Below are 27,785 nucleotides of genomic sequence, written 5' to 3'. Positions count from 1 at the left end.
ACTATATACAGCATTCAACTGCATACAAGGTTTCCTGCAGCAATGTATAGTCAATGCAGCCCATCTTGACTAAACAATGGTATCACCTTGATTATCCATTTGTAACACAAATTACCAGCAATTTTCTGCTTTCTAAAAATATAACTGATAACATGAAACCACAGAACACACGTTAATATTACTAGGATATAATAACAAAAGTATTTTTGTGGCAGGAGCAGGACATTCTTGGTGCTAAATTTTAATCTGATAAGAAAATGTTTTCAATGTACAAAAATGCCAAGTTTCTCACACATACAAAGCATTGTCTGTATCTCATTAATTCAAACTGGAGGGGTGGTGTGGTTAGGCCGCCATCTGCAGGCGAAGACGGAGACCACAGATGTAGGCCATTGCAGTAATTAGTAACTCTTTATCTGTTCTGCCTGCAGTGAGACCAGGGGCTGGAATGAGATGCACATTGGTGCTATATATTGTTTATTCCCTTCTCCTTCTCCTGAATGCACAATAAAAGCCTGTGTGCATCTGAGACTTGCGACCTACGTGGTTTGTGGAGAGAGGAACACCAGAACCTGTTACACTAGGCTTGCCATTAAAAATATTGATATCAAAATGATGCCAAGTTACCAGAAACAGTATTGGCTATCTTTCCTCACACAAATTAAACAAGCTGTATTCCAGAGAAATTCTACCCAATTTTTCTACCCAAAATTGTTTTTTGATATCAATACTTTTAATGCCACGCCTAGATTTAGCCGGTTTGAATTAATGACTTATAGATAGTGCTTTGTATGTGTGAGTAACTTGGCATTTTTGTATGTTGAAAACGTTTTAAATCAGATATAATTTCTTTTTGTATGGTGTTTTTTATGTGTGAGAACAGTAATTCATGTATAATTGTAGGCTATCACAAAGATGCATAAACATATATGCATGCACACACATAGCCTACTTTCTGAAAGAAACACATATGGATTCAATCATTTTTCCTTTACCATGAATGACAAATAAATGAAAGTGTATGTCGTATTTTTACATTACAGGCATTTAGCAGACTTACATTGCATCCATTTATATGGCTGGATATATATACTGAAGCAATGCAGGTTAAGTATCTTACTCAAGGGTAGAACGGCACTGTCCTACCAGGGAATCAAACCTGCAACCTTTAGGTTACCAGACCAACTCCTCAGCCATTATACTACTGCTGTCCCTATTTTTAAATGGAAGTGTTTTTAATAATTGTTTGCTTGTCGATAGAGGATCTATGGGGTTAGCCAACATTAATTTAGAAATGTGGCATTGCAGGGTAGCTACAGTAGCCTAGTTAAAAAGTAGTTATCAGTACAGGTGAATGTGAGCTGTTTTGACTTAAAGAAAATCAATATTCCTGGCATGAAGAAGTCATTATCTTACGCTAGTTTCTATATGAGCGGCATAATGTTACCTACTGGACCAAATGGCAACGCAGATTTTAGTGCTTAATTTCAGAAGTGGCCATAGGCTACTATAACGTTATATACTCAGTCTGTCGTCTCATTAGCAGGATAGGTAACGAAAAGGCCGAAAGTGGAACAGCCAAATGTGTGGGTGCATTTCATTTGGATTTCAGAAACAGAGATATGTTTCCCGCAAAGATTTTACAGATGCAAAAGCAATCGTTTAAATGTTAGATTTTTAGTTAGCCATCAAGCCTGTGTAACGAATTAGAGGTTTGCATCAATCCGAAGGGAGGATTTGAATCCGGGTCTGCCACTCGTCCAAAAAGGTTGAAAGACAAACGTGCTACCCAGTGAGCTACAAGGGAAGTAGATAACAGAGTTGCAAAGTTTTGTTCTTTTAAACATGTGCACTTGTATATACAGTATGTCCGTTTTGTGTCTGTATGCAATGTTTTTATATTGGCTGATGTACCTAACTGTCCAATGGAGAGACGTGTTCTGTGTGGGCCTGGAGCATTTGTAATGATGTAATCAGGCAAAAAATAGAAGAAGAAGAAGAAAACATGCAAAATCCCCTAAGTTTGGGGCTTTAGGCGGACATTGTTATTGTGTTGTGAGGATGTTGTGCCGTCCTCCTCTGACCATGGCCTAAACTGGCCCTCCAGCCACAGTGGAGTAGATCATATGGTGTCTCTCAGTTTTGGTTTTGTTTTGGAATCAATAGTCTCACACCGAAGACCTGGTTTACAGTGCTGGTGTAAATACAGTATACAACAGAAGTGAGTACACCCCTGTGCAATATCACTTAAATGTCAAATGATTTAAAATTGTATCCCCTTACAGTAATTGCATTACTTCTAAGTTGAACAGTAGGGTATTTGCTCTTATGTAAAATTAAAAACTAACAGTTTAGATTTACTATATTAAAAATACAGGCCCCACAGTAAGAACTCAATGCAACAAAAGTCAGTACACCTTTCACTGAGATTCAAATCTTTTATTTTTTCAATACTTCGTATGTCCATCTTTATTTTTGATTACAGACTCAATCCTCCTCGGCATGGAGGATACCAGTGTTGCACAAATTTCTCGAGAGATGTTCTGCCATTCTTCAGAGACAATTTTTTTCAGCTGCTCTTTGCTGGAGGGGTTGTGTTGCTCTACTTTTCTCTTTAAAATACCCCAAATGTGTTATATTGGATTCAAGTCAGGTGACATACTTGGCCAGGTCATAGTTTTCACTTTTTTCTTCTTTAGAAACTCTTGCGTGATTTTGGCAGTGTGCTTTGGATCGTTATCATGTTGGAATATTCCTCTTCTGCCAAGCTTCAGGAGACTCAGAGTCATCTTGTCAGCCAGTATTTTGGTGTATCCACTGGCATTCATGGTGCCATCTATAAATGTCATCTCCGCAACACCTTTTGCACTCATACAGCCCCATATCATCACACTCCCATCTCCGTGCTTCACTGTCGGGACTATGCATTCACTGTGGTAGTCCTGGCCAGGTTCATGCCAAACATGCTGGACCCCATCTGAGCTAAACAAATGTATCTTGGTCTCATCTGACCAAAGAATGTGCTCCCAATATTTATCAGGCTTTTCGTGTTCTTTAGCAAAGTTTAATCTTGCAGTTTTGTGCCGAAGAGCAAGCAAGGGCTTTTTTCTTGGACGCCGTCCATAGAGGTTGACGTTATGCAACGTCCTTCGCACTGTCTGAGCTGTCACAGAAACTCCGATTTCCATTGATAACCCCTGTGCCAAGTCTGAAGCACTTTCCCGTCTGTTTTTCAGACCTAGATTGTGCAAGCAGCGCACTGTCCGTGGTGTCATTTTAGGAGGACGGTCACTGTGGTACTTGTAATGTTCTGTTCTATTCGACAGTGAATTGTCCAAATAAACAAAACTAGTCACGTTCAGCACACTCGTGCAACCATTTATTTTTTTTACTTCCATTCCACACTCTGACGCCCTTGAATTGCGTCATCCACATGAGCTCCTAGACTCAGTGCAACGTAGGATATTACATCCCCCTTCTTTAAAAAAAAAAATCTGCACATGGGTATAGCTGCCATAACAAATCACAATATCTATTTGAGGCATTCTATTTACCAAATGTATATAAGCACTATACCACTGAAGTAAATGTAAAGGTTGGTAAACTGTGTTCAGTTAACAGCAATGCAGTGTAATCTTAGCACTCTGAAGCATAAAAGCAGAATTGCTCTAATGAAACTCAACCAGAGCATACAGTATGTTGATCCTTGTAACATGGATTATTAAACAGCTCAACATTTCAATAAAACAGTTTACACAGTGCATTTCTGTGTTGCATAAGAAACAAGACAACAATTACAAAGTACACTGTTTCTGTTTTTTTTTTTTTTTTTTTTTTTTTTCAAAGCTTACAGGTCTAATATAGCTCTTGGTTTCACTATGCGACCTGATCTGGTGGTAGCACAGTGTGGGGGCTCTTTGGAACCTGTGTGCTCTGAAGTGTCCTGCTGCAAAGTTTTAAAGTCAGTGACTTGAGGCTCCAACAGCTCGTTGTTCGATGGAATCTCCTGACTTGTGTCACCCTCGCACGTTTGCAGGATGTGACGCCTGTTGCGTCGAAGCGTGTGACCTTCGTCCGTGAGGATGTTGTAGGATCTCTGGGTACCTGCTGGCTCGACTATCGTGGCGGGTTTCCACATCCCTGTTGGAAGCTGGAAGCGAACTGTGGTTCCCTCTGGTAGTGCAGGCAGTGCTTTTGTATTCCTGTCGTAATACTGCTTCTGCCGCTTTTGGCACAGTTCTCTCCTACTGCGAATAGTGCTGCGACAAGCAAGTTCAGGCTGCAGTTGCTTTTCAGTGGTTGGGAGGACGGAGCGCAGGCGCCTACTCATCAACAGTTGAGCTGGCGACCTTAAGCCATCTACTGGGGTGTTTCTGTATTCCAATAAACTGAGGTATGCGTCAGACCTCTGGGCGTGTGCTTTATCCATGAGATTTTTGGCAGTTTGAACAGTTTTTTCTGCTAAGCCGTTGCTCTGCGGGTACAGGGGGCTGCTCGTGATGTGTTCGAAGTCCCATGTATGAGCAAAAGCTTTGAACTCCTGTGAATTGTAGCAAGGCCCATTGTCACTTACCAAGGTCTGTGGTATTCCAAATCTGGCAAACATCGCTTTCAGCTTTTGGATTACTGTTGAGGATGTGAGGCTGGTGATTTTCTCTACCTCAAAGTACCTGCTATAGTAGTCGACGGTAACTATATAGTCAGTACTGTTCCATTGAAATAGGTCAGTGGCTACTACCTGCCAAGGTCGTTCCGGGATAGGATGTGGCATCATTGGCTCTTTTGGGATGGAGCTGCGTCGCTCAAGGCAGATGCTACAGGACCCTACTAGCGTCTCTATCTGCTTACCCATCCCGGGCCAGAAAAGCACATCTCTTGCGCGCTGCTTGCACTTTTCCATCCCTAAATGCCCTGTATGAATGCGTTTAAGCATTTCAGTCCTCAGTGAGTGTGGTACAATTATTTTTTCCCCTTTTAGCAGGATGCCATCTGCCTCTGATATCTCATCCCTATGGTTCCAGTACTCAGAAACTGCGGGTAGACATTTTTTGACTGATTCAGGCCACCCTGCTTGGATAACCTGTCTCAACACTGAGAGCTGTTCATCTTGTGCTGTGGCAACTCTGATCTCTGCCATTTTGTGGTCGCTCACTGGAGCATTGCTGATCACAGTGTGTATCTGATAGTCCATGCCTTCACTCACTGAGCGGTCATGACACTCAATTGGCTTTCTGGACAATGTATCTGCCACAGGGATTTGCTTACCTGGCTTGTGTGTGATTGTGATATCATACCTCTGGAGCTGTAGTATCATGCGTTGTAGTCGCGGCGGCGCAGCTGCCAGGGGCTTACGCATGATGGACTCTAGCGGTTTATGATCTGACTCGACGATTACCTGTCGTCCGTACAGGTATTGGTGAAACCGCCTGCATCCGAAGAGAACTGCGTACAGTTCCTTTTCGATCTGCGCGTAGTTTTCTTCGGTCCCATTCAGCGCTTTGGATGCGTATGCGACTGGTTTCTCTTCCTGGAGCAGGACTGCTCCTAAGCCGCATTTGGAGGCATCGACCTGCAGCTTCAGGTCTCTGGTGTGGTCGAAGTAGGTAAGCACCGGGCCGGGTTCCTGTGTTAGGAGGTCTTTCACTCGCTGGAAGGCAATGTCATGATTTGAGTCCCATATAAACTCACTGTTCTCCTTTAGCAGTTGTCGGAGTGGAGCCGTTGTCTCTGACAGCCTGGGGGCAAACCTGGAAAGGTAAGTGACCATGCCCAGTATTGTCTCTAACTCTGCCTTGCTCCGCGGGGAAGCCATTTCTTTGATTGCTCTGACCTTGTTAGGGTCAGGCCGGATGCCTTCTCTTGTCAGTGTGTGCCCAAAATAGTTCACCTCCGGTACGCAGATGATGCATTTGTCCTTATTCAGCCTGATTCCCTTCTCCCTGGTTCTGTCCAACATGGCACGCAGGCTGGCGTCATGCTCCTCTTTGGTGCGGCCAAACACCAAGATGTCATCTACTATGGCGGTGACGCCCGGAAGCCCTTCATAGGCCTCATCCACCCTCCTCTGAAACTCATCCTGCGCCGAGATTATTCCAAAGGGGAGTCGCTTGAAGCGATATCTGCCATATATTGAATTGAACGTGGTTAACAGGGATGATTCATGGCTGAGATTTATTGCCCAATATCCAGACCTGGCATCTAGTACACTGAAGTACTGTGCTCCCGCCAATTTGGGTGTGACATCGTCCAAAGTAGGGAGCGGATAATGGGGTCTCTGGATGGCTTTATTTAGGGGGCGGGGGTCTAGGCATACCCTAAGCCTTTTTGTTTTCGGCTTTTCCAGCACCACTAGAGCATTTACCCACTCGGTTGGCTCTGTAACCTTTTGAATTATTTCCATTTTTTCCATGCTGTCCAACTCATCTTTGAGCCGGTCGCGCAGAGCGTATGGGATACGGCGAGGCGGACACACCACTGGTGTTGCCAAGGGTTTGAGCTGAAAGCTGCATTCTCCAGGAAACAGTCCAATGCCTTCGAACACATCAGCAAACTCATCTAGTATGCTTGTGTGTGTGATTGGCTGTGCATCAAGTAGATGTACCATTTTAACTAGGTTCAGATCTAGGCATGCTCGCAAACCCAAGACAGGGGGAGCATTTGCATAAACTATGTCAAAGCCTACCATGACTGCTTTCTGCCTGTATCTGCATGTTAGCCTACATGAGCCCTTTGCTTGAATCCTGTGCCCACCATATGCTGAGAGCCTGCTGGATGTGGGGGTTAGTACTACATTTCCAAATATCTTGTGGAATGTGTGGGCTGGTATTATACTAGCCTGGGCACCAGTATCTAATTTAAATTTAAGTTTGTGCCTCTCCTTTCCTATTTCCAGCTCTACATATGCCTGTTCCCTATCTGTGTTTTCATGCTCTGTAATGATAGTGTCAATGTACAGTTCTGGTTCATCCTGTAGCTGCTCAGCGCTATCTGAGATGGCATGCAGTTTCTTGGGGTTGTATTTTGTGTGTCGCTGCTGCGTTTGTGTCCTACACACCCTTGCGAAATGGTTCGGTTTCTTGCATTTATTACACTGACGTCCCTTTGCTGGGCATTCCTCCGTGCGACTATGCTCTCTCCCGCATGCTCCACATTCTTTGCTTCTACTGGCGCTGTTGCTATCGGTCCAGCTCATCGTCTTGCGCCCACGGCGTGCTTGGTCTGCCCTGAATGGCTTTCTGCTGACTGCGTGAGCTAACCGACTATCTGCGTTAGCAGCGGGGGGCAGCATTGTTTTCAACTGCTGCTGTGATAGCTCGTATGCACGCGCAATGTCAATGGCTTTATTGAGCGTTAATTCTGGACCGTGACACAGCAATTTTTCACGCACTTTTGGGGAGTTCGTTGCAAATACAATGCGATCACGAATCATTTCTTCACTGTTTGGGTAGTTACAGTCTTTTACCAGTAGTTTTAATTCAGTCACAAACTGGTCAAAACTCTCGCTATCCCCTTGTATTTTTTCGTGAAACTTATAACGCGCAAAAATGGGGTTTGCTTTCGGAGTTACATAAGCTTCAAAACTATCGTAATATGTTTTCAGTACCTTCCTTTGGTCGGTAGTGAGAGTCCACGTGTTAAAAACGTCTCTGCCTTTCTCCCCGATCCAAAGTAGCAGGTAGCTACATTTCTCCTCCTCTGCTTTGGCATGCAGTGGACCGGAGAACATCAGCTCCACGTGCTGACGAAACTTTCTCCACGCGTCGGGCAAATTGGACGAGTCCCAGTCCATTCGTGGTGTTGGAACGCCTGTGTTTTCCATCTTCCGTCGTCAGGTCGATAAAAAACGAATTCTCTGACACCATGTAATGTTCTGTTCTATTCGACAGTGAATTGTCCAAATAAACAAAACTAGTCACATTCAGCACACTCGTGCAACCATTTATTTTTTTTACTTCCATTCCACACTCTGACGCCCTTGAATTGCGTCATCCACATGAGCTCCTAGACTCAGTGCAACGTAGGATATTACAGTACTATGGCTCATTCTATACCTCTGATTACTGCTGCAGCTGTGTTTCGACTGATTTTTAGTTGGTCACCGATCTTCCTGTATCCTTTTCCATCTTTGTGAAGTCTCACAATCAGATTTTTCAATTCCTCTGGCAATTCTCTTCCATGTGGAGCCATGATGCAGACATGCAGATAGACACAGCCCATAGGTCAAAACTGAGAAAGTTCTGGTGTTCACAGGTCATTTTATAACCATGTTCATGCAATTAGGCTAATTGGAAATCACAGGTGTACTCAATTTTGTTTCAATGATCACAGGTTTTCTAACTTGTGTGATAGTGATCACAGGTGTATTCACTTTTGTTGCATTGAGTTTCTACTTTGAGGCCTGTATTTTCAATATAGTCTTTCTAAAGTATTTGTTTTTGGTTGTTCATAAGAGGAAATACTCTACTTGTCAACTTAGAAATAATGCAATTATTGAGAGGTGATACAATTTTGAATCATTTGACATTTAAGTGATATTGCACAGGGTGTACTCACTTCTGTTGTATACTGTAGTACAAAACAAACATTTTGGGAACGTTCCTGCTGCAGGCTGCAGTGTGGTCGTATTGGGCACAGCTGGACTTTTCTGGGGTGATGCACGTGAGGGCCTCTCTTTGGTGCCATACCACCTCCCTGCAGCAGGTGGAGCCCTCCCCAAGGAGCTAGCGCTGGGGAAACGTGTCACTGGGGAAATACTTGCTTCCGATCTCTTGGCCTTATGGTCGTCACCAGCGACGTGCACAAAGGGATGTTCACACCAAACGCACACCGAAAAGAGATTTCAGTTAAACGGAAATGAAAAGAGAGTGTTCAGTTTTCCTTTTCTAATTTGAGAGCAGAGGTATTTGTTTAGTTTTTCTCCTACCATGCCTATATAACTGGACAAGTTGTGTTTTTGAATCAACAGTCCCCCCTCACCCCACCCTCCAACCCCCCCACCCCCCACCTCCCACCCCCCACCACCCCCTCGTCACCCCTCTTGGTGAATCCTTAAATCCTAAAGTGACTATAATCATTCTATAACAGACAAAATCATAGTTTTCAAAAGTGATGCATATTAAAAAATATATATTAAACATACATAACTGTAACAATGGTCTGTTCTCAGAGGACCATATGGCCTAAATTTTTTGTTTGAAAAAAAAAAAAAGCTGGAAATGTAGTTTTTTAAACATCAGGTACGGCTGGTATGTCCCATATTCACTCTGCACAATTGAATAAGTCTGATAGCTCCTGTCTTTATCTCAATTTTCTTTTGCTCATTTTTGCGGGTTCATGTTGTTTTTATTCTAGCTGTGACACAAAATAAAAGTGAAAGTGTTTTTGACATAATAAATATGATCATGCCCATTCTGCCTCTTTTCCAATGGGAAAGAGAGGACGCAGGGGTTTACTAATTTATTCTTTAAAACTGAAGGTAATTGGTTAAAAAAAACATCAGCATGCGTGATTATGGCCAATTAGAACACAACACCAGGGCAGAAAGACATTCCTACCTGCTTAGACTAAAAAGGTTGAGGCTCCAGAAGACACACCTCCTATGTCTGCAGACGATCTGGAAAACACAGGTGAGAGGGCGGCTTTGTGTGGTTTCTCTTCATTCTTGATGCATTCTGGAGTTTTAGGCTGTTTGGATCTTTGGATCTGTATTACCGATCGTTATTTAACTTCAAAATAAGCTTATTTACCTGCAGTTGTGAGTTTGTACTTTGCATACATTTGTAGCCGGGTGGTATTTGAAGAATTGCTTGCTCTGCTTCCTTTTGTAGGACAAGAAGAAGGTGAGTGTCCGAAAGATTTCCCGCATAAGCAAAGGAAACTACTTTCTGCTTTGAATGTGCATCAGTGGGGTTTATCTTAAATGTATATCTTTACCTTTCTCAGGTGCAGAGACGGTCCTTCTTGTGCATGTGTGTTTCCTGGTTGCCAAAGACACTGTATTTGTTTTCTTTCTGTGTTTACAAGAGGACTGGTACCTGAGAGCCTGAGAATGGCACAATCTCATGGAAGGTAACAATGCAGTTATTGACTGCAGTTTCTACGGTACACATACTGTTGGTTTGCAACAGCTGGTTACTGTAATATTGGTATTTCAGTGCATTGCAGATGACAGATCTGCCACGCAGGCTTCCTTTTTGTCTCTGGTCTGAATCATTTGTTTGAGGGTGTGTATACAGTTCTCACAAATCTCTGCCAAAGGAGTGTATTAATTATGTGCACTGAATTATTTATTATTGTACTCTGTGTACACTGAATAGCTGTCTTCACTTTTTAAACTGGATTCATAAAGCATATTCACTTAGGTTGACATTTTTAAAATGATTTTTTCTTCAATTATAATATATGATACATGATAAGTGTGTGTGTATGTGTGTGTGCAAGTGTGTCTGTGTGTGCCTGTGTATGTGTGTTTACCTGTGTGCCTGTGTATGTGTGTTTACCTGTGTGCATGTGCATACGAGCATGCGTGTGTGTGTCTGTGTGTGTGTGTGTGTGCAAGTTTGTGTGTGTGTGTGTGCGTGTGCATGCGTGTGTGTGCGTGTGTGTGTATGTGTGTGCACGTGCGCGTGTGTGTATGTGTGTGTGACTGTTGGTGTGTGTGTGTGTGGTAATTACTATGAATAACAAAATGGTTCTTTGGAAAAAAAATTCTCTTTTCTTTCTTATCTTTTAGTTGCTCTACAACAAGAGAAGAAGCTACATCTAAGTGGTCAGATGTAATTAAGAACAGCAAACAGATTGCAACAGAACCCATAAGAACATACCTGCTGAACACAGTCAAGAGAGCACTGAATAAAGATGGACTCATCAGGAGATACACTTTTGGAAGAAAGGACCCCAACAAAAGGAACAGGACAATCCTGATGGTAGGAGAAACAGGAACAGGGAAGTCTGCGCTCATCAATATGATGGTCAACTACATGCTGGGGGTAGAGTGGGAAGATAAGATCAGGTTTGAAATCATTCCAGATGAAGGCAAAAACCCAAAAACCAGTCTGACTACTGTCTATGAGATTTTTGGACTGGAGGAGCTGTCTGTTCCTTTTTCACTCACAGTCATTGATACACCAGGATATGGAGACACTACAGTGAAAGATGATATAATTGCTCAGAATCTGTACAGATTACTGGAATCTTTCGACATCGTTGAACTAGATGCAGTTTGCCTTGTGGTGAAGGCATCTGCATATCATCTCACTCCTTTCCAGAAGAAAATCTTTGATTCCATCCTGTCCCTCTTTGGAAAGAACATGGAGAAAAACATCATGACTCTCATCACCTTCTCTGACTGGACGTCACCTTCAAATGCTCTTGAGGCAGTTATCGAGTCTGGCGTACCTTTCCCCAAAGATGAAATTGATGAGCCTGTTCACTTCCTGTTCAACAACTGTCCTCTTAATGATTATCAGAATAAATATGAAAAATCATTCAAACATCACTGGGATAACGGAACTGAGAGCATGAGGGAGTTCTTTCAGACTTTGGATCGAATGGAAACTCAAAGCTTGAGGATGACTGAAAATGTCTTGAGAGAACGCCGGAGACTGGAAGCTTGTATCCAGAGCTTCGAGAGTCAGATCAAGGTCGTGGAGATGAAGCTCAAGGCACTTGAGGAAGTTAAGAAAACTCTGGAAGAGCACAAAGAGGACATGAGGAAAAATAATAACTTTCAATATAAATACACAACTGTTGTCATGAAGAAGGTCCCAGCTGCTGAAGCTGCACTCCTCTGTCAGAAGTGTGAGGTAACCTGCCACACTCCATGTACGTGGGCACCTAACCTGTGGTGGTGTCATGTAATGGACTGGAGTGGGAAATGTACGGCCTGTCCCGGAAAATGCAGCTACAATGACCATGAAAAAGGACACAGAGTATATAAGCCAGAATACAAAGAAAAAACAGGAACTCGTGAGGGCCTGAAAAAAACTTGTGAAACGATGATAGCCACAGGAAAGGAAGTGATGTCCACACGTGAGCAAGAGTTGAGGAATGCAGAAGCTGAGAAAACCAGCCTCATTGAAAGGTGTTTCCAGTGCATTCTCCAGCTTGGAGAGCTTGCTCTGAAGTTTGATTCTGATTCTACTCGTCAGAGTATTCTCAGGCTGATAGAAGTGCTGGAGAGGAACAACGAGGCAGAGAAAGCGGAAACACTACAGGATATTCTGGAAAACACTGTGCAAAGAGATTAACAGACGTGGAGAAGATGTGTGTTCAGCTGCACGCTCTTCTGCTTTCCATGTAGATGTTGTAGGGCCAAAATTATTATAGAGCAAACAGTTACGCTTATTTACCAAGGACTTCCCCTGTTGTCCCTACTGTGAAACAGGCATTAGCAACAGTAGACAACAGCTACCAAAATAAACTGTCAAAGATGAATTCAATCAGGATTGTAACTTTACCTATCTCTTCCTGTAGTGGCAGAACCTGTCCATATCGCCATAGAAACTACTGAAGAGAGAGAGACTCTTAAGCTCAACAGAAAAATTTTGACTGTAATTATTATTTTTGAATTGTCTTGAAGTGGATCTTTATTTGCTCGCTGGTATGTTTTATCATTTGAACAAATATCCAGGAATAGAAGTTATTTTGTGCTCTGTCTCATGCAAGTTGATTTTCTGACTATTATAAAGTTCTTTAATGTTACTTGACTTTGACTTTTTAGTTTTCCTGTACAAAATGGCCAAATAGACCGAAACTGTGAATCCCAATTCTCTGAAGTACTGCTTTGTGCATGAACCAGCCAATCTTCCCTTTTGTGTTTACAATGGCAATATCATGTACACAAACCGCAGTTGGAGCCGACTGATCCATCACCTGTTCTTTCTTCTCCTTTGCTGTCGCCCTTTCATAAAGTAATGGCCATGTGTCGCAGGGTTTTCACACAAATGTTTAACAAGCGAAAATAAGATTAATTATATGCTTGTAATTTTAGATGCGCTTTTTCACATGAGACAAAAACTCTTACTCCAGGAGAAATCAAACAGAAACATGGCATGAATTTGTTTTGGCATTTGACAGTTTTCAGTATTTTAAAAGTAATTGTTTACTGTATGATACACAATACTCCTGTAATCCATTTGTAATTGTACTTGATTTGAACCCTTTTGGGTTCCTAGTATTTTTCTGTTTCAGCTTTGCTTTTATTCGTTGTAACTGTCCAGTCATGTCCAGGTATATACCCTAGCAAATGTTTTGACAGATATAATCAACCCCTAGTGCCCCTTGTCTGCTAGGAGGATATAGGTGCTAGTTCTAAGTTCTAAGTTATAGTTCCTGTGAACCACAAAACTGCACAAACCGCAGTGACGCTTTCAGCTGCTGACTCCTCCCTTTCAGCTGATCCATCACCTGTTTTTCTTCTCCTTTGCTGTTTCCTTTCATTAAGTAATGGCCATGTGTTGCAGGTCAACAGAGAGGGTTTTAACACAAATGTTTAATATTGTTTAAGATAAAATAAGACTAATATACCTGTAATTATGAATACATTTTTTTTTTCACATGACAAAAACTTACTCCAGGAGAAATCAACCCGAAATATGGCACAAATTTGTTTGGCATTGGTTATTTTGGGATTAATATTGGCAATATTGGCAATATTATTGAGATGTAAATAAAAGATATACCATTACAGTTTTCTAAAAGTAATTGTTTACTGTATGATACACAATGTTCCTGTAATCCATTTGTAATTGTACTTGATTTGAACCCTTTTGGGTTCCTAGTATTTTTCTGTTTCAGCTTTGCTTTTATTTGTTGTAACAGTCCAGTCATGCCCAGTTATTTCCCCTAACAAATGTTTTGACAAATACAATCATACCCCTAGTGTTGCCTGTCCACTAGGAGGATACAGGTGCTAAAAAATATATTAAGGGGGCATGGTAGGGAAAGGGAGAGGGACGGTTGGGGAGGTTAGGACTCCTTGTCTAACTCTCATCAGTTCACTACATTACATTACATTACATTACAGGCATTTAGCAGACGCTCTTATCCAGAGCGACTTACACAACTTTTTTTACATAGCATTCATTTTACATTGTATCCATTTATCCATTTATACAGCTGGATATATACTGAAGCAATTTCGGTTAAGTACCTTGCTCAAGGGTACAACGGCAGTGTCCTACCCGGGAATCAAACCTGCGACCTTTCGGTTACAAGTCCAGTTCCTTACCCACTGTGCTACACTCCGTCCTTCCACTACGTGCCTCTGTGAAATAATGTGGTTCTTGTAAGAATATTCTAAGTTATCCTTTATAGCAGACCAGGTTTCTGTAAATCATTTGTAATTCTACTTGTGTTTAATCCTGTCATGCAAGTTGGATTCCCAATTCTCTTCTGTTTCAGTTTTGCTTTCGCTATTTTTGCCTTTTTAAAAAAAAGGGGTGAGGGTGGTTAGGACTCATCTATATCTCATTTCATTATTTGTTCCTGTGGAAAAAATGCAGTAAACACATTCCTCTAAAAGGTCAGTTGATGGGTGTGTTTCATCTCACTTATGTCAGTTGGATTTTTCAATGGGGAGGTACCAAGTTAATAACAGATAGCAATGTTAAATGTGTGATGATGCACTGTAACTAGTTTTTCAAAAGGCCAAACAGTTTTGTTGTTCCTGTGAAAAGTATTTTTGCATTCAGTGCTGTGAATTGGCGCTGTGGAGGAACTCAGCACCTGCAGCCTAAAAGAATTCAGGCTAATGCAAAGTCAGTATATGACTGTGTAAATTCCAGATAAACCACATTCCCTTTGCTGTTTACAAAAGCATGTTGAGTACACAAACAGCACTGAAGCATTCAGGTGAAGAAGTCAAGTATGAACGCAGCTACTGACTCCTCCCTTTCAACTGATCCATCACCTGGTCTTTCCTCTCCTTTGCTGTTTTCCTTTCATAAAGTTATGGTCATGTGTCTCAGGTCAATGCAGAAGGTTTAACATAAATGTTTAACACAAGATAAAATAAGATTAATGATATGCTTGTAATTTTCCATACATTTTTTCACATAAGGCAAAAACTGTTGCTCCACCAGAAATCAAACAGAAACATGGCACACATTTTTTTTGGATATCTTTGCGTAATGCAAATAATGCAAATCTTGTGGAGCTAGTTTGGACAGAACTCGACTGTTCACATGACTGTTTTGTCTGCATTACAGCTTCTAAACAGCAGGGAGAGCTGTACGTTGTGGTGTGGGGAGTAAGAGTGTGTGAAGAAGAAGGAGGTAGTGTGGTAGAATGTAAGAACACAACCTGGGGCTCTTTGTAATAACTTATTATTTAATCTATCCTTGCATCCTTTCCTCGCCTCCTTTCCTCGCATCTTCAGTAGAATGTAAGAACATGTGGAAGGCTGCTGGAAATAAGCCACCTTTGGATTTAAAGTATACTTTAATCCGAGCTATACCGCAATGATGCTTACACCTTGATGGGAGGGCTATTTAAATCGCCAACCGTACCTGTATATGCCTTTGCTCATTCAGCCATGCTGCTGCTGCTAATGTGCTATCTCTGCTGCTGCTGCTAATGTGCTATCCCTGCTGCTGCTGCTAATGTGCTATCCCTGCTGCTGCTGCTAATGTGCTATCTCTGCTGCTGCTGCTAATGTGCTATCCCTGCTGCTGCTGCTAATGTGCTATCCCTGCTGCTGCTGCTAATGTGCTATCCCTGCTGCTGCTGCTAATGTGCTATCCCTGCTGCTGCTGCTGCTGCTGTCCATGCTTGGCTCGCTCTGCTTACCTCTGTATTTGTTTTTTTCAGAAAGGTTTTAGCGCTCCCACCACCACCCCAGCATCCACCTGTGGACTCTGCCTCTCATATGATCCCCGGGGTCACTCCCTGTTATCATTTTGTCTGGCTTCTGTAAACAGAGTGATAAGAGGCAGAGCCTGGAGTTTCACCAACATAAAATCTCAATACATATTTCTAAATTAAAATTGTGAGTTGTCTGAATGAAATGTATTGCCAATGCGTGAAAGAATGCAACATGGATTGTACTGAAAGATTGTATAATTGATGGACAGCTAATACATTAATATTCATGATTATACACAAACAAAACAGGAATATTTCAATTAAAGTGTGTTCCTCTGGCTACAAACCAATGTAATTACACTGTAGATTGAATATTGCTTTTTAGTCTGTATTATATTTCTAACCTTTGAACTGCATAATGAGCACAGCTTCACCTCCATGATTAGTGCATCTTGAATGAAATGCTTTGTCTTACACCTGAACAGAACTACGCTATACACGTGCAACAACCAAAAGCCCATACATAATACAATGCAATAACGAGAACTAATCAGAGGAGGACACAATGAGACAGGACAACTCGGAAACGGTAGTGGGCGCCCTCTAGTGGTCGCTTGAGGGCATCATGACAATAAGATTAATAATGTGCCTGTAATAATGCATGCATTCTTTTCACAGAAGGAAACATAATGAAACTGTTCCTCCAGGAGAAATCAAACTGAACTATCTCATGAATGTGTTATTTATAATGGCAATATTATTGTCCTTAATTACAAATGTATTTACAATGTGTAAAAGGTACAAACAATTGGATTAAGCTGAAATGTTTGGGTGATCAAATAGCATTGACTTGAAAACATTTCAATAATTTGATGGACAGCTAATACATTAATATCCATGTAAAATACAGAAAGAAAACAAGAATATTTCAATTAAGGTCATGTATTTAATGTCATTACAGCTATGTAGATCCAGTACTGCTTTTCATTCTATATGACATTTAAGACCTTTGATTTTATAAATAGTATAATGAGCCGAACTTCACCTCCACAATTCGTACATCTTACAGGTGACACTTACTTAAGATTGTATGCAAATGAAATAGTCCTAGGTCAAATGCTTATTTTGAAACACTTAAGTAACATGCTTCACTGAAAATTCTGAATAAGAGTTATACAATTCTACCATCATCTAAAAAGTTACATTACTTTGAAATACTCCATTACATGACCAGTGCAGTCTGAGGAATAGTTTACTCCAGTGCATTGAGGACGTTGTTATTGTTTTGTGAGGAGGTTGTTTTTGTTTTGGGAGGACGTAGTGCTGTCCTCCTCTGACTAAACTGGCCCTCCAGCCACAGTGGAGTAGATCACATGGTGTCTCTCGCCCTGAGTGTGCGGCCTCTCTCTCCAGTTCTGACGGCCCAGAGAAGCGTAATGAATGTCGCCTGCTTCGATCGTGGGGTCTCCCTGGAAACACAGAGGAACACTGAACAATTGCTCTGCCATCATAATTTCATATTCATATGACTCAATTTGCAGTTGCATAAAAATGAATCAAGACTGCGTATATTGTCGATACAGTTAATTCAACACGACTAATGATAGCCAGTAATTACTCTTCACAAATGTATATCTGTAAGAGGTGCATTTAAAGTGTATGTGGTAACAAATACATTATTAGGCAACAGGTGAATTTTTGAAATTCTATTCACATTTCCAGAGGTTTTTCTTCTCAAAGTTATTTTTTTGCAGCGTAAACTTCCCAGCAGGTGAGCTGTACTCACCTGTGTTTTGTTCTGTGGTTCTTCAGTAGCCATGGTAACAGGATGTCTGGCTACTTGAGGGAAGAACACTGACTTTTAGTTTTTTTTTTTTTAACTCTTTTTAAATGCTTGTACTTAATTTGTTTTATCATCCATGTATTAAATAGCTCAGATGAAACTCTGATGCACAACCAGTTAATTAAATATACATTCAAACATTTTAATATATTTTTTAATACAAGCAATTTGGCTTTAAAGGCTTGTATGTGTTTGGGTATAATACAGTGCCTGTCCTGCAATTAACAAGATTCTGTGTTTTTTTACTACTCTGATCTTTTATATGAATCTCCTTAAAAGTTGCTGTGTGTGAGCCAAACCTGTGTTATATTAGCATAGCCAGACCTGTGCTACATTAGCATAGCCAGGCCTGAGTTACATTAAGATAGCCAAATCTGTGTTATATTAGCATAGCCAGACCTGTGCTACATTAGCATAGCCAGGCCTGAGTTACATTAAGATAGCCAAATCTGTGTTATATTAGCATAGCCAGACCTGTGTTACATTAGCATAGCCAGGCCTGAGTTACATAAAGATTAACAAATCTGTGTTATATTAGCATAGCCAAATCTGTGTTACATTAGCACAGCCAGGCCTGAGTTACATTAGCATAGCCAGACCTGTGTTTCATTAGCATAGCCAGGCCTGAGTTACATTAGCATAGCCCGACCTGTGTTATATTAGCATAGCCAGGCCAGCTTGTTAGTAAATACCATGTTTAATACAGAAAATAGTGCCTTTTTCTAAAATAGTTTTAAAGTCACAATGATGCAGTTATAGTACCATGAAACATGACGGAGGCAGTGTACGAATGCCCTGAAATGTCTTAAAAGGGCAAACATGTTTTTCTTCTGATATTCACATATTCCTGAGTGCCAGAGAAGTTCAGTCTGACATGTACCATTTTCTCACGTTGCCAGAAAAGATAGGGGACACAAGGCGTATATGTGAAAAAGGCAAATACATTTGGATTCAATTGCCTTATGAATTAATGTAGCACTCCCTGTCGGTCGATTTGCACCATCTTTTGCATGCTAGTACAGGGCTACCTGTTGACCGAGTGGAGCCAAATCATGCCGAAGATATACATCCAGTTTCGTGACGATCTGATTTTGAATTCAAATAATATTTTAGTACTTTTTAGTGAGAAGCCACACCCACAAGGTATGTTTTGAGACAGGAACTCTGGTTCTGCTGCCCATTCAAATTTTAGATATACTTGGAATTTTCATATAGCCATCACTCTGTGAACAAATTAATCTTGGAGGAGAGTAAAGAATAAGTAACTCCTTAAGATATTCTGCAGCCAACCATATAAAGCTTTATACATTAAAAGAAAAATTGTGTGAAATTTTTTTGTATCATCTGAAGTTCCTACCATGTTCACTTTCCTGACTCAGTGTATCAGGTCAACATTTTTTTCTTTTCTATTAGAAATAAGGCTCAGCATTTGTAACTATTGTGTATCTTAAATACACAAACTATGAGAATACACTGCAAGAAGTCACTTAGGTTCCCAGAGTCTCAATAGAGATGTTTATTTTGACAGGTGGTCTAAAACAGAACATGGGAACACAGGATACTTTGATGGATTAGCATTAAATTAGAGCATGAGCATTTGAATTAATCTCTTCATTGGTGAGAACATCTGGGCAAGATTCTAATACACAAGAACACTAAATTAACTTGTAGTGAAAAGTAATAGCGTGATTTGATAATGTCATTGTCCTTGTGAAGCCAACAAGCAAGTTCACTATGATATTTGATATTTCAAGATCTGGTATAGCAGCAGTCATAGTTTTGGTTTGGTTTGGTTTGGTTTGGTCTCACACCGAGGACCTGGTTTACAGTGCTGGTGTAAAAAGTGCAAAACAAAACAAACATTTCGGGAACGTTCCTGCTGCAGTGTGGCCGTATTGGGCACAGCTGGACTTTTCTGGGGTGATGCACGTGAGGGGCCTCTCCGTGGTGCCATACCACCTACCTGCAGCAGGTAGAGCCCTCCTCAAGGAGCTAACGCTAGGGAAAGGTGTCACTGGGGAAATACTTGCTTCCGATCTCTTGGCCTTATGGTCGTCACCAGCGACGTGCACAAAGGGATGTTCACACCAAACGCACACCGAAAAGAGATTTCAGTTAAACAGAAATGAAAAGAGAGCGTTCAGTTTTCCTTTTCTAATTTGAGAGCAGAGGTATTTGTTTAGTTTTTCTCCTACCATGCCTATATAACTGGACAAGTTGTGTTTTTGAATCAACAGTCCCCCCTCACCCCACCCTCCAACCCCCCCACCCCCCACCACCTGCTTGCTCTGCTTCCTTTTGTAGGACAAGAAGAAGGTGAGTGTCCGAAAGATTTTCCGCATAAGCAAAGGAAACTACTTTCTGCTTTGAATGTGCATCAATGGGGTTTATCTTGTCAAAATAAATGTATATCTTTACCTTTCTCAGGTGCAGAGACGGTCCTTCTTGTGCATGTGTGTTTCCTGGTTGCCAAAGACACTGTATGTGTTTTCTTTCTGTGTTTACAAGAGGACTGGTACCTGAGAACCTGAGAATGGCACAATCTCATGGAAGGTAACAATGCAGTTTCTATGGTACACATACTATTGGTTTGCAACAGCTGGTTACTGTAATATTGGTATTTCGGTGCATTGCAGATGACAGATCTGCCACGCAGACTTCCTTTTTGTCTCTGGTTTGAATCATTTGTTTGAGGGTGTGTTCTCACAAATCTCTGCCAAAGGAGTGTATTAATTATGTGCACTGAATTATTTATTATTGTACTCTGTGTACACTGAATAGCTGTCTTCACTTTTTAAACTGGATTCATAAAGAATATTCACTTAGGTTGACATTTTTAAAATGTTTTTTTCTTCAATTGTAATATATGATACTGTACATGATAAGTGTGTGTGTATGTGTGTGTGCAAGTGTGTCTGTGTGTGCCTGTGTATGTGTGTTTACCTGTGTGCATGTGCATACGTGCATGCATGTGTGTGTCTGTGTGTGTGTGTGTGTGCAAGTTTGTGTCTGTGTGTGCGTGTGTATGCGTGTGTGTATGTGTGTGCACGTGCGTGTATGTGTGTGTGACTGTTTGTGTGTGTGTGTGTGTGTGTGTGGTAATAACTATGAATAACAAAATGGTTCTTTAGAAAAAAAGAAAAACTTTCTATCTTTTAGTTGCTCTACAACAAGAGATGAAGCTACATCTAAGTGGTCAGGTGTAATTAAGAACAGCAAACAGATTGCAACAGAACCCATAAGAACATACCTGCTGAACACAGTCAAGAGAGCACTGAATGAAGATGGACTTTTGGAAGAAAGGACCCCACCAAAAGGAACAGGACAATCCTGATGGTAGGAGAAACAGGAACAGGGAGGTCTGTGCTCATCAATATGATGGTCAACTACATGCTGGGTGTAAAGTGGGAAGATAAGATCAGGTTTGAAATCATTCCAGATGAAGGCAAAAAACCAAAAACCAGTCTGATTATTGCATATGAGATTTTTGGACTGGAGGAGCTGTCTGTTCCTTTTTCCCTCACAGTCATTGATACACCAGGATATGGAGACACAGGTGTGCTTGAGAAAGAGAAGAGAATTGCTGAGAATCTGTACAAGTTACAAGTTATTGAATTATTTAAGCAGCACTCAACAATTAGATGCAGTTTGCCTTGTGGTGAAGGCAACTGAAAATCGCCTCACTTACAGCCAGAAGTACATCTTTGATGCCATCCTTTCCCTCAAAAACAATAAACTAAAACAACAAGCTAAAATAACGAAGACAAAATAAAGTAAAACAGAGCGACCACTTTCCTGTGCGCCGCCCGTATCTGGCCCACCTTCCCAGCCGGCTCCAGCTACTCCAACACCCCAGCAGAGGATTACTTGCTTTTTCTTTTCTCCTCGAACACAACAAAACGAAATCACAGCTTTGCTCTCGGTGTGAGCTCCCAGCACACCTTTAAGCACCTGGGCTGAGCTTAAAATAAGACTTAAGACTTAAAATAATGTTTTGCTTAGATTTTTTTAATTAATTTTTTTTTACAGGTAAATAGGACTGTCACTGTCAGATGGGCTCTTTGGTTTGTCTTAGAAAGAGGTCCCCAGGGCAGAGTGTTGAACCTCGAAGCTTGGGGACACTGTCTTTGCCAATCTAAAAAAGCTTAAAAACAACTGAGAAAATAAGACTTGAAAAATACTAATAATTTATTTTAAAAGCACCAGCAGTACAAATGATAGTAGTGGCTCACCTTCCCTCTCCCTGCCTCCACTGACAGTCTCTTAAATAGGCTGAGCCAATCAGTTGCACCTGGGTTTCAATTACAAATTAATTAACAAATTAAATCAATTAACAATTAAATACAATCAATTAACCAACACCTGAACTGGTGAAGGGCTACTCCTTCACAGCCAACCAGACCAATGTTGACGAGTTTGCCGATGATCACAAGCCACCGTCAGGGTAATTTTGTTCTATTTTATAAATATCAATTATAACAGATATATAAGCACAGTTTCCAATTGTTTGCCCTGCTTTCTTAAGTGGTATGGCACGTAAAGCCCTTGCTTGTGCCAGGCTTGTGATGAGAGAACATATAAGCAAATGTGACTATTTTAGGAGCACCAGGGTTTTCTAACGGGACGTGTCATACGATCAAGGCCGAAGACTGCAATGTTACTAGTCTCTTTGGACTTGCCTGTAAGCACAAGCGTCCCCCTGAAATTCCTTAACCTCAGGAGAGGTGAATTTATGACTTCTATTGCACAGATATATTGTTTAAAAATTAATGTCTTGACTTTTTCACTCAATTCTAAAGAAACCTTTCTTTCTGTGAAGCCATTTATAAGCTTGGTGATATCCACATAAATTGCAATACTTTGAAGCTTTTTGGCATTATAAAATATATTTGCAACTTTGCTTCTTTAATGTCATGTTATAGCGAATAATGTAACATTTAATATATTGATTTCTTTCCTTCATTCTTTGATCTAATTCGTAAAAAACATGCCTATATGCTGCTGGATCGACAGTTCTGGCTTGGAAATCATAATAAATCGTGGTGTCCTTAGTTATATATTTAGTGTTTTTTCTCCATTTTATAAGGACTGTGCAGGAGGAGTGTGGTTACAGGATGTGTGAGTTTTGTTGATTAACAGTTTTCCCCTTGCAAATATCGACAAAAAAAAAAAGAAGAAAAAAGAACAAGATCATTGCGATGCTGATTAGTTCAAATTACAGCAATTTATTATATCTGAGGAAGCAGGTTGGATATTTAAGACACAATGTTAGTATGGCATGACCATTAATGTGGGAGACAATGAAACAATGAAATTGCTTCAGGATAAAGAACACATCAGTACAATCAAATAAAGCAAACGCACACAAATCTTATCTGAACCTCTTATTTCATGCAAAGATCTTCACAACCTAATGGGCTTCACAGAACACGAAACATTACCCCACAGTGAATTTAGTAGTTACAGCAGATGGTGAAGTTCAGTGCTTCTTGTAGGAGCCCCAAACTAACTGGAACATCAGTCAGAATGAGAAGAACATTACATCTTTCAGTTGCAGATGTAATCCCATGAATGCAAGCATGGTCCTTTTGTGCTGTTGTTATTTGTGGTGCAGATAAATAGAAAGGTATACACATGTTAAACAAGTTCTGCAATACATATAACTTCATATGTATACATATACATATAACTAGACAGTCCATATAAAACAGATTCAAACAGTAAATAGCAGGGGGAAAAAAAGTAAATGGTCATATTCATAACTTTATTCATTGAACAAATAATGGTCTTTGTCACTAGCTAAAGATGATTTCCCCCTCCCACCAGAGCAGTTAAAGTCTAAAGGCTTGTTTTTACCTATACACATATACTCTGAATAATCTGGGCCTGTGCAATTCTGTTTTATAATGTGTGCAGAATAGATGCCATTTGTCTTATACCATCCAGTTTTCTGCAGTTCATGAGGTTTTCAGTATGTCAGATCTTCAGTCCCAAGTTTAAAGATGAGATGAATTCAGTGCCGACTCTCTCTTATTTTTTAAAAACTCCTGTCTGATCTGCACTCATCGTTTTGATCTGAACCGACCTTAAAGCAGTAAACAGGAGAACTGGATGTCAAACACAGTTAAAAAAAAGTTCTATCTACCTGCAATGAAGGCTGACAGTACAAGAGATAGTTGACAGTACTCAAGATACTGGAACAGTAAAGTACTTCCCCGGACGTTCTCACTCCCAGCTACAGTTTTCACTAGATTCTTACTTGACACTACATGCGTTTCACAAATACAAAACTACACTACACACTAAATACAAACTTCTATTTGTGGATATTTGTTCAAATGATAAAACATACCAGCTAGTAAATAAAGATCCACTTCAAGACAATTCAAAAATAAAAAATTCCAGTCACATTGTTATGTTGAGCCTAAGAGTCTTTTCATTAGTTTCTATGTAGAAATGGACAGGTTCTGCCACTAGAGGTAAAGTTACAATCCTGACTGAATACACCTTTGACAGTTTATTTTGGTAGCTGTTGTCTACTGTTGCTAATGCCTGTTTCACAGTAGGGACAACAGGGGAAGTCCTTGGTAAATAAGCGTGACTGTTTGCTCTATAATAATTTTGGCCCTACAACATCTACATGGAAAGCAGAAGAGCGCGCAACTGAACACACATCTTCTCCACGTCTGTTAATCTCTTTGCACAGTGTTTTCCAGAATATCCTGCAGTGTTTCCGCTTTCTCTGCCTCGTTGTCCCTCTTCAGCACTTCTATCAGCCTGAGAATACTCTGACGAGTAGAATCAGACTCAAACTTCAGAGCAAGCTCTCTAAGCTGGAGAATGCACTGGAAACACCTTTCAATGAGGCTGGTTTTCTCAGCTTCTGCATTCCTTAACTCTTGCTCACATATGGACTCACGTATTACTTTCTCTTGTGCGGCTGTCGTCCCTTCAGACGTTTTTTTCTGGTCCTCATAAGTTCCTGTTTTTTCTTCGTATTCTGGCTTATATGCTGTGTGTCCTTTTTCATGGACCTTGTAGCTGCATTTTCCAGGACAGGCCGTACAGTTCCAATTCCAGTCCATTACATGACACAACCACAGGTCAGGTGCCCACGTACATGGAGTGTGGCAGGTTACCTCACACTTCGGACAGAGGAGTGCAGCTTCAGCAGCTGGGACCTTCTTCATGACAACAGTTTTGTATTTAAACTGAAAGTTGGTATTTTTCCTCATGTCCTCTTTGTGCTCTTTCAGAGTTTTCTTAACTTCCCCAAGTGCCTTGAGCTTCATCTCCACGACCTTGATCTGACTCTCAACGCTCTGGATACAAGCTTCCAGTCTCCGGCGTTCCTCCAAGACATTTTCAGTCATCCTCATGCTTTGAGTTTCCATTCGATCCAAAGTCTGGAAGAACTCCCTCATGCTCTCTTTTCCGTTATCCCAGTGCGATTTATATGCGTTTTCAGATTTCTTCTTATAATTTTTAAGAGAAAGGTTGTTGAACAGGAAGTGAAGAGGTTCATCATTTTCATCTTTGGGGAAAGGTACGCCAGACTCGGCAACTGCCTCAAGAGCTTCTGAAGGTGGCATCCAGTCAGAGAAGGTGATGAGAGTCAGGATGTTTTTCTCCATGTTCTTCCCAAAGAGGGACAGGATGGCATCGAAGATGTACTTCTGGCTGAGACTGAGGCGATTTTCAGTTGCCTTCACCACAAGGCAAGCTGCATCTATTTGTTGAATGCCCCTTGTGGAAGTAAGTAACTTGTAAAAATACTGAGAAACTCTTTGATCATTCTCAAGCCCTTCTGTGTCTCCAAATCCTGGTGTATCAATGACTGTGAGTGAAAAAGGAACAGACAGTTCCTCCAGCCCATAAATCTCATAGGCAGTAATCGCAATGGTCTGAGATTGAGTCTGGCGTCTTGTGCCTTCATCTGAAATTATTTTAAACATGATGTTGTCTTCCCACTCTACCCCCAGCATGTAGTTGACCATCATATTGATGAGCGCAGACTTCCCTGATCCTGTTTCTCCCACCAACAGGATTGTCCTGTTCCGTTTTTTGGGGTCCTTTCTTCCAAATGTGTATCTCCTGAATGTTTCAGCTTCATTCAGATCGATCTTGACTGTGTTCAGCAGGTATGTCTGTTTGGGTTCTGTTGCAATCTGTTTGCTGTTCTTAATTACATCTGACCATATAGGTGCAGCTTCTTCTCTTGTTGTAGAGTAACTAAAATATTAAGTGAAACAAAAGAACTTGTGTGTTTTCACTTTGTTATTTACAGTTGCCACACACACACACATTTGTCGAACATTCAGTCAGATACAGGATAATCTGATCACTGAAGAAAACATTATTTTAAAAAATCTGTCAGCCTTATGAATCCAATTAATAAATAATTCAGTGCACATAATTAAAATACTCCTTTGCCATAGATTTGTGCCAACACACACCCTCAAACAGATGATTCAGACCAGAGACAAAAATATAATCTATGCAACAGATTATCCATCTGCAGTACTCTAAAATACCAATGTTACAGTAACTGTTGCATACAAACCATATGTATCCCATATAAAGTGCAGTTAGATATCTTTACCTTGTGTGAGATTGTGCCATTGTTGAGTTCTAAGATACCAGTCCTCTTGTAAGCACAGAAAGAAAACACTCCAGAATGTTTCTCAACCAGGAAACACACATTCATGTGCACGAGAGGAACTTTCTCTGAAAAAGATCAAGACATATTCATTTATTTTGACAAGATAAAACCCACTGATGTACATTCAAAGAAGGTAGCATCCTTTCCCTATGTTGTACATTTTTCAGGAAGAAATCCACTCACCATCTTCCTATCTGACAAAAGGAGACAAGGCAAACAGGCAAAGAAAATGGAAGTGTTTGGGTGTACAAATGTAGTCTCTCGGCAACCTGTATACTAAACGTGTGTTCAGTCCTAAGGAGATCAACCACCTCAAAAACCACCCAGCTACAAATGTATGCAAATTACAGATTGAGTATAAATAAGCTTGTTTTGAAGTTAACTTCACTGACATTGTGATGCACCCAATCAGAAACATAGATCAAGTGAAGTATAATTACCAATGAGAATTCAACAGCTTAAAACTACAGAATGAAGATAAAGCATACAAAGCTGCTCTCTCACCTGTGTTTGTCAGATCATCTGCACTCCCGAAAGGTGTGTCTTCCGGAGCCTCTTAACTTTTATATTCTAAGCAGGGAGGCATGTCTTTCTGCCCTGGTGTTAGGAAATGTGTTCTAATTGGCCATAATCGCACATGCTAATGTGTTTTGTTAACCAATTGCCTCCCATTTTAATGAACCCCTGCGTCCTCTCCTTCCCTTAAAAGGTAGAAGGGGCATGATCATATTCACTCTTTCAGAAACAATTTCACTTTCACTTTGAGTAACAGCTAGAATAAAAACAACATGAACTCACAAAAAGGAGCAAAAGAAAATAATTCTGTTGATTATAAAACTCAAGTTGTCCAGTTCTATAAGGATGGTAGGAGAAAAGTAAATACCTCCGCTCGCAAATTAAAAAAGGAATCAGATCACCCGCTTTTCATTTCTGTTTAACTGAAATCTCTTTTCGGTGTGCGATTGGTGTGAACTCCCCTTTGGGCACGCTGCTGGTGACGACCATTAGACAGAGATTGGAGGCAGGTGTTTCCCCAGTGACACCTTTCCCCAGCTTCAGCTCCTTGGGGAGGGCTCCACCTACTGGAGGACAGTGGTACAGCACTCAGGAGAGGCCCTCGCGTGCAGCACTACGGAAAATTTCACCCGCGCCCAATATGGCCAAACTGCAGCCTGCAACCAATTGTCTATCATTTAAAAAAATAAACGAATAACACTCACATCCTCACACATTCATTGGATAAGAGGCTTTAGGGGAATGATGATACTTTGTCAAAAACACTTCCACTTATATTTTGAGTCAGCTAGGAGAAAAACAACATGGACACAAACAGGAGAGCAGAATTAAAGCGAGACCCAGAGGAGGATCTGGAAAATCCCCAGCAGTGCAAATGCAGCCTAGAGACAGTGCGACAGGACCAGGGAAGGGAGGCAGACATTGTCTCATGACGGTATGATGAAACACAAACAACAACGC

General features: G+C 40.9%; 2 protein-coding genes and 2 long non-coding RNA genes across 7 annotated transcripts; 1 reads left to right on the top strand and 3 right to left on the bottom strand.

The window, feature by feature from the left end:
- Positions 1–8,633: 8,633 nt before the first annotated feature.
- On the bottom strand, positions 8,634–9,823 carry LOC118234311. The gene is made up of 3 exons (XR_004766651.1): positions 9,747–9,823; positions 9,555–9,613; positions 8,634–8,773 (listed from the first exon to the last, which is right to left on the bottom strand). It is a non-coding gene; the product is annotated as an uncharacterized LOC118234311 (long non-coding RNA).
- On the top strand, positions 9,607–13,511 carry LOC118234294. Of its 2 annotated transcripts, none has more exons than XM_035430732.1 (3): positions 9,607–9,626; positions 9,943–10,068; positions 10,733–13,511. In XM_035430732.1, the coding sequence occupies exons 2-3, from the start codon at positions 10,049–10,051 to the stop codon at positions 12,246–12,248; spliced, it is 1,536 nt and encodes a 511-aa protein (XP_035286623.1). In that variant the 5' UTR covers positions 9,607–9,626; positions 9,943–10,048; the 3' UTR covers positions 12,249–13,511. The 2 variants fall into 2 exon arrangements, with proteins under 2 accessions (XP_035286623.1, XP_035286622.1); XM_035430731.1 differs by lacking the exon at positions 9,607–9,626 and adding an exon at positions 9,768–9,839.
- Positions 13,512–16,730: 3,219 nt separating this feature from the next.
- On the bottom strand, positions 16,731–20,178 carry LOC118234307. 2 transcript variants are annotated; one of them, XR_004766646.1, is made up of 3 exons: positions 20,066–20,178; positions 17,591–17,640; positions 16,731–17,273 (listed from the first exon to the last, which is right to left on the bottom strand). It is a non-coding gene; the product is annotated as an uncharacterized LOC118234307 (long non-coding RNA). The 2 variants fall into 2 exon arrangements; XR_004766645.1 differs by lacking the exon at positions 20,066–20,178 and having other exon boundaries at positions 17,591–17,686.
- A 2,674-nt stretch (positions 20,179–22,852) lies between these two features.
- Positions 22,853–27,216, bottom strand: LOC118234291. 2 transcript variants are annotated; one of them, XM_035430726.1, is made up of 3 exons: positions 26,814–27,216; positions 26,250–26,374; positions 22,853–25,879 (listed from the first exon to the last, which is right to left on the bottom strand). In XM_035430726.1, the coding sequence occupies exons 2-3, from the start codon at positions 26,267–26,269 to the stop codon at positions 24,337–24,339; spliced, it is 1,563 nt and encodes a 520-aa protein (XP_035286617.1). In that variant the 5' UTR covers positions 26,270–26,374; positions 26,814–27,216; the 3' UTR covers positions 22,853–24,336. The 2 variants fall into 2 exon arrangements, with proteins under 2 accessions (XP_035286617.1, XP_035286618.1); XM_035430727.1 differs by lacking the exon at positions 26,814–27,216 and adding an exon at positions 26,493–26,541.
- Positions 27,217–27,785: the final 569 nt, after the last annotated feature.

The sequence above is a fragment of the Anguilla anguilla genome, chromosome 8 (genome assembly GCF_013347855.1).
Source record: "Anguilla anguilla isolate fAngAng1 chromosome 8, fAngAng1.pri, whole genome shotgun sequence".
NCBI lineage: Eukaryota > Metazoa > Chordata > Actinopteri > Anguilliformes > Anguillidae > Anguilla > Anguilla anguilla.
Note: the sequence above shows the minus strand (reverse complement) of the source record. Positions and strands in the feature narration are given on the sequence as shown.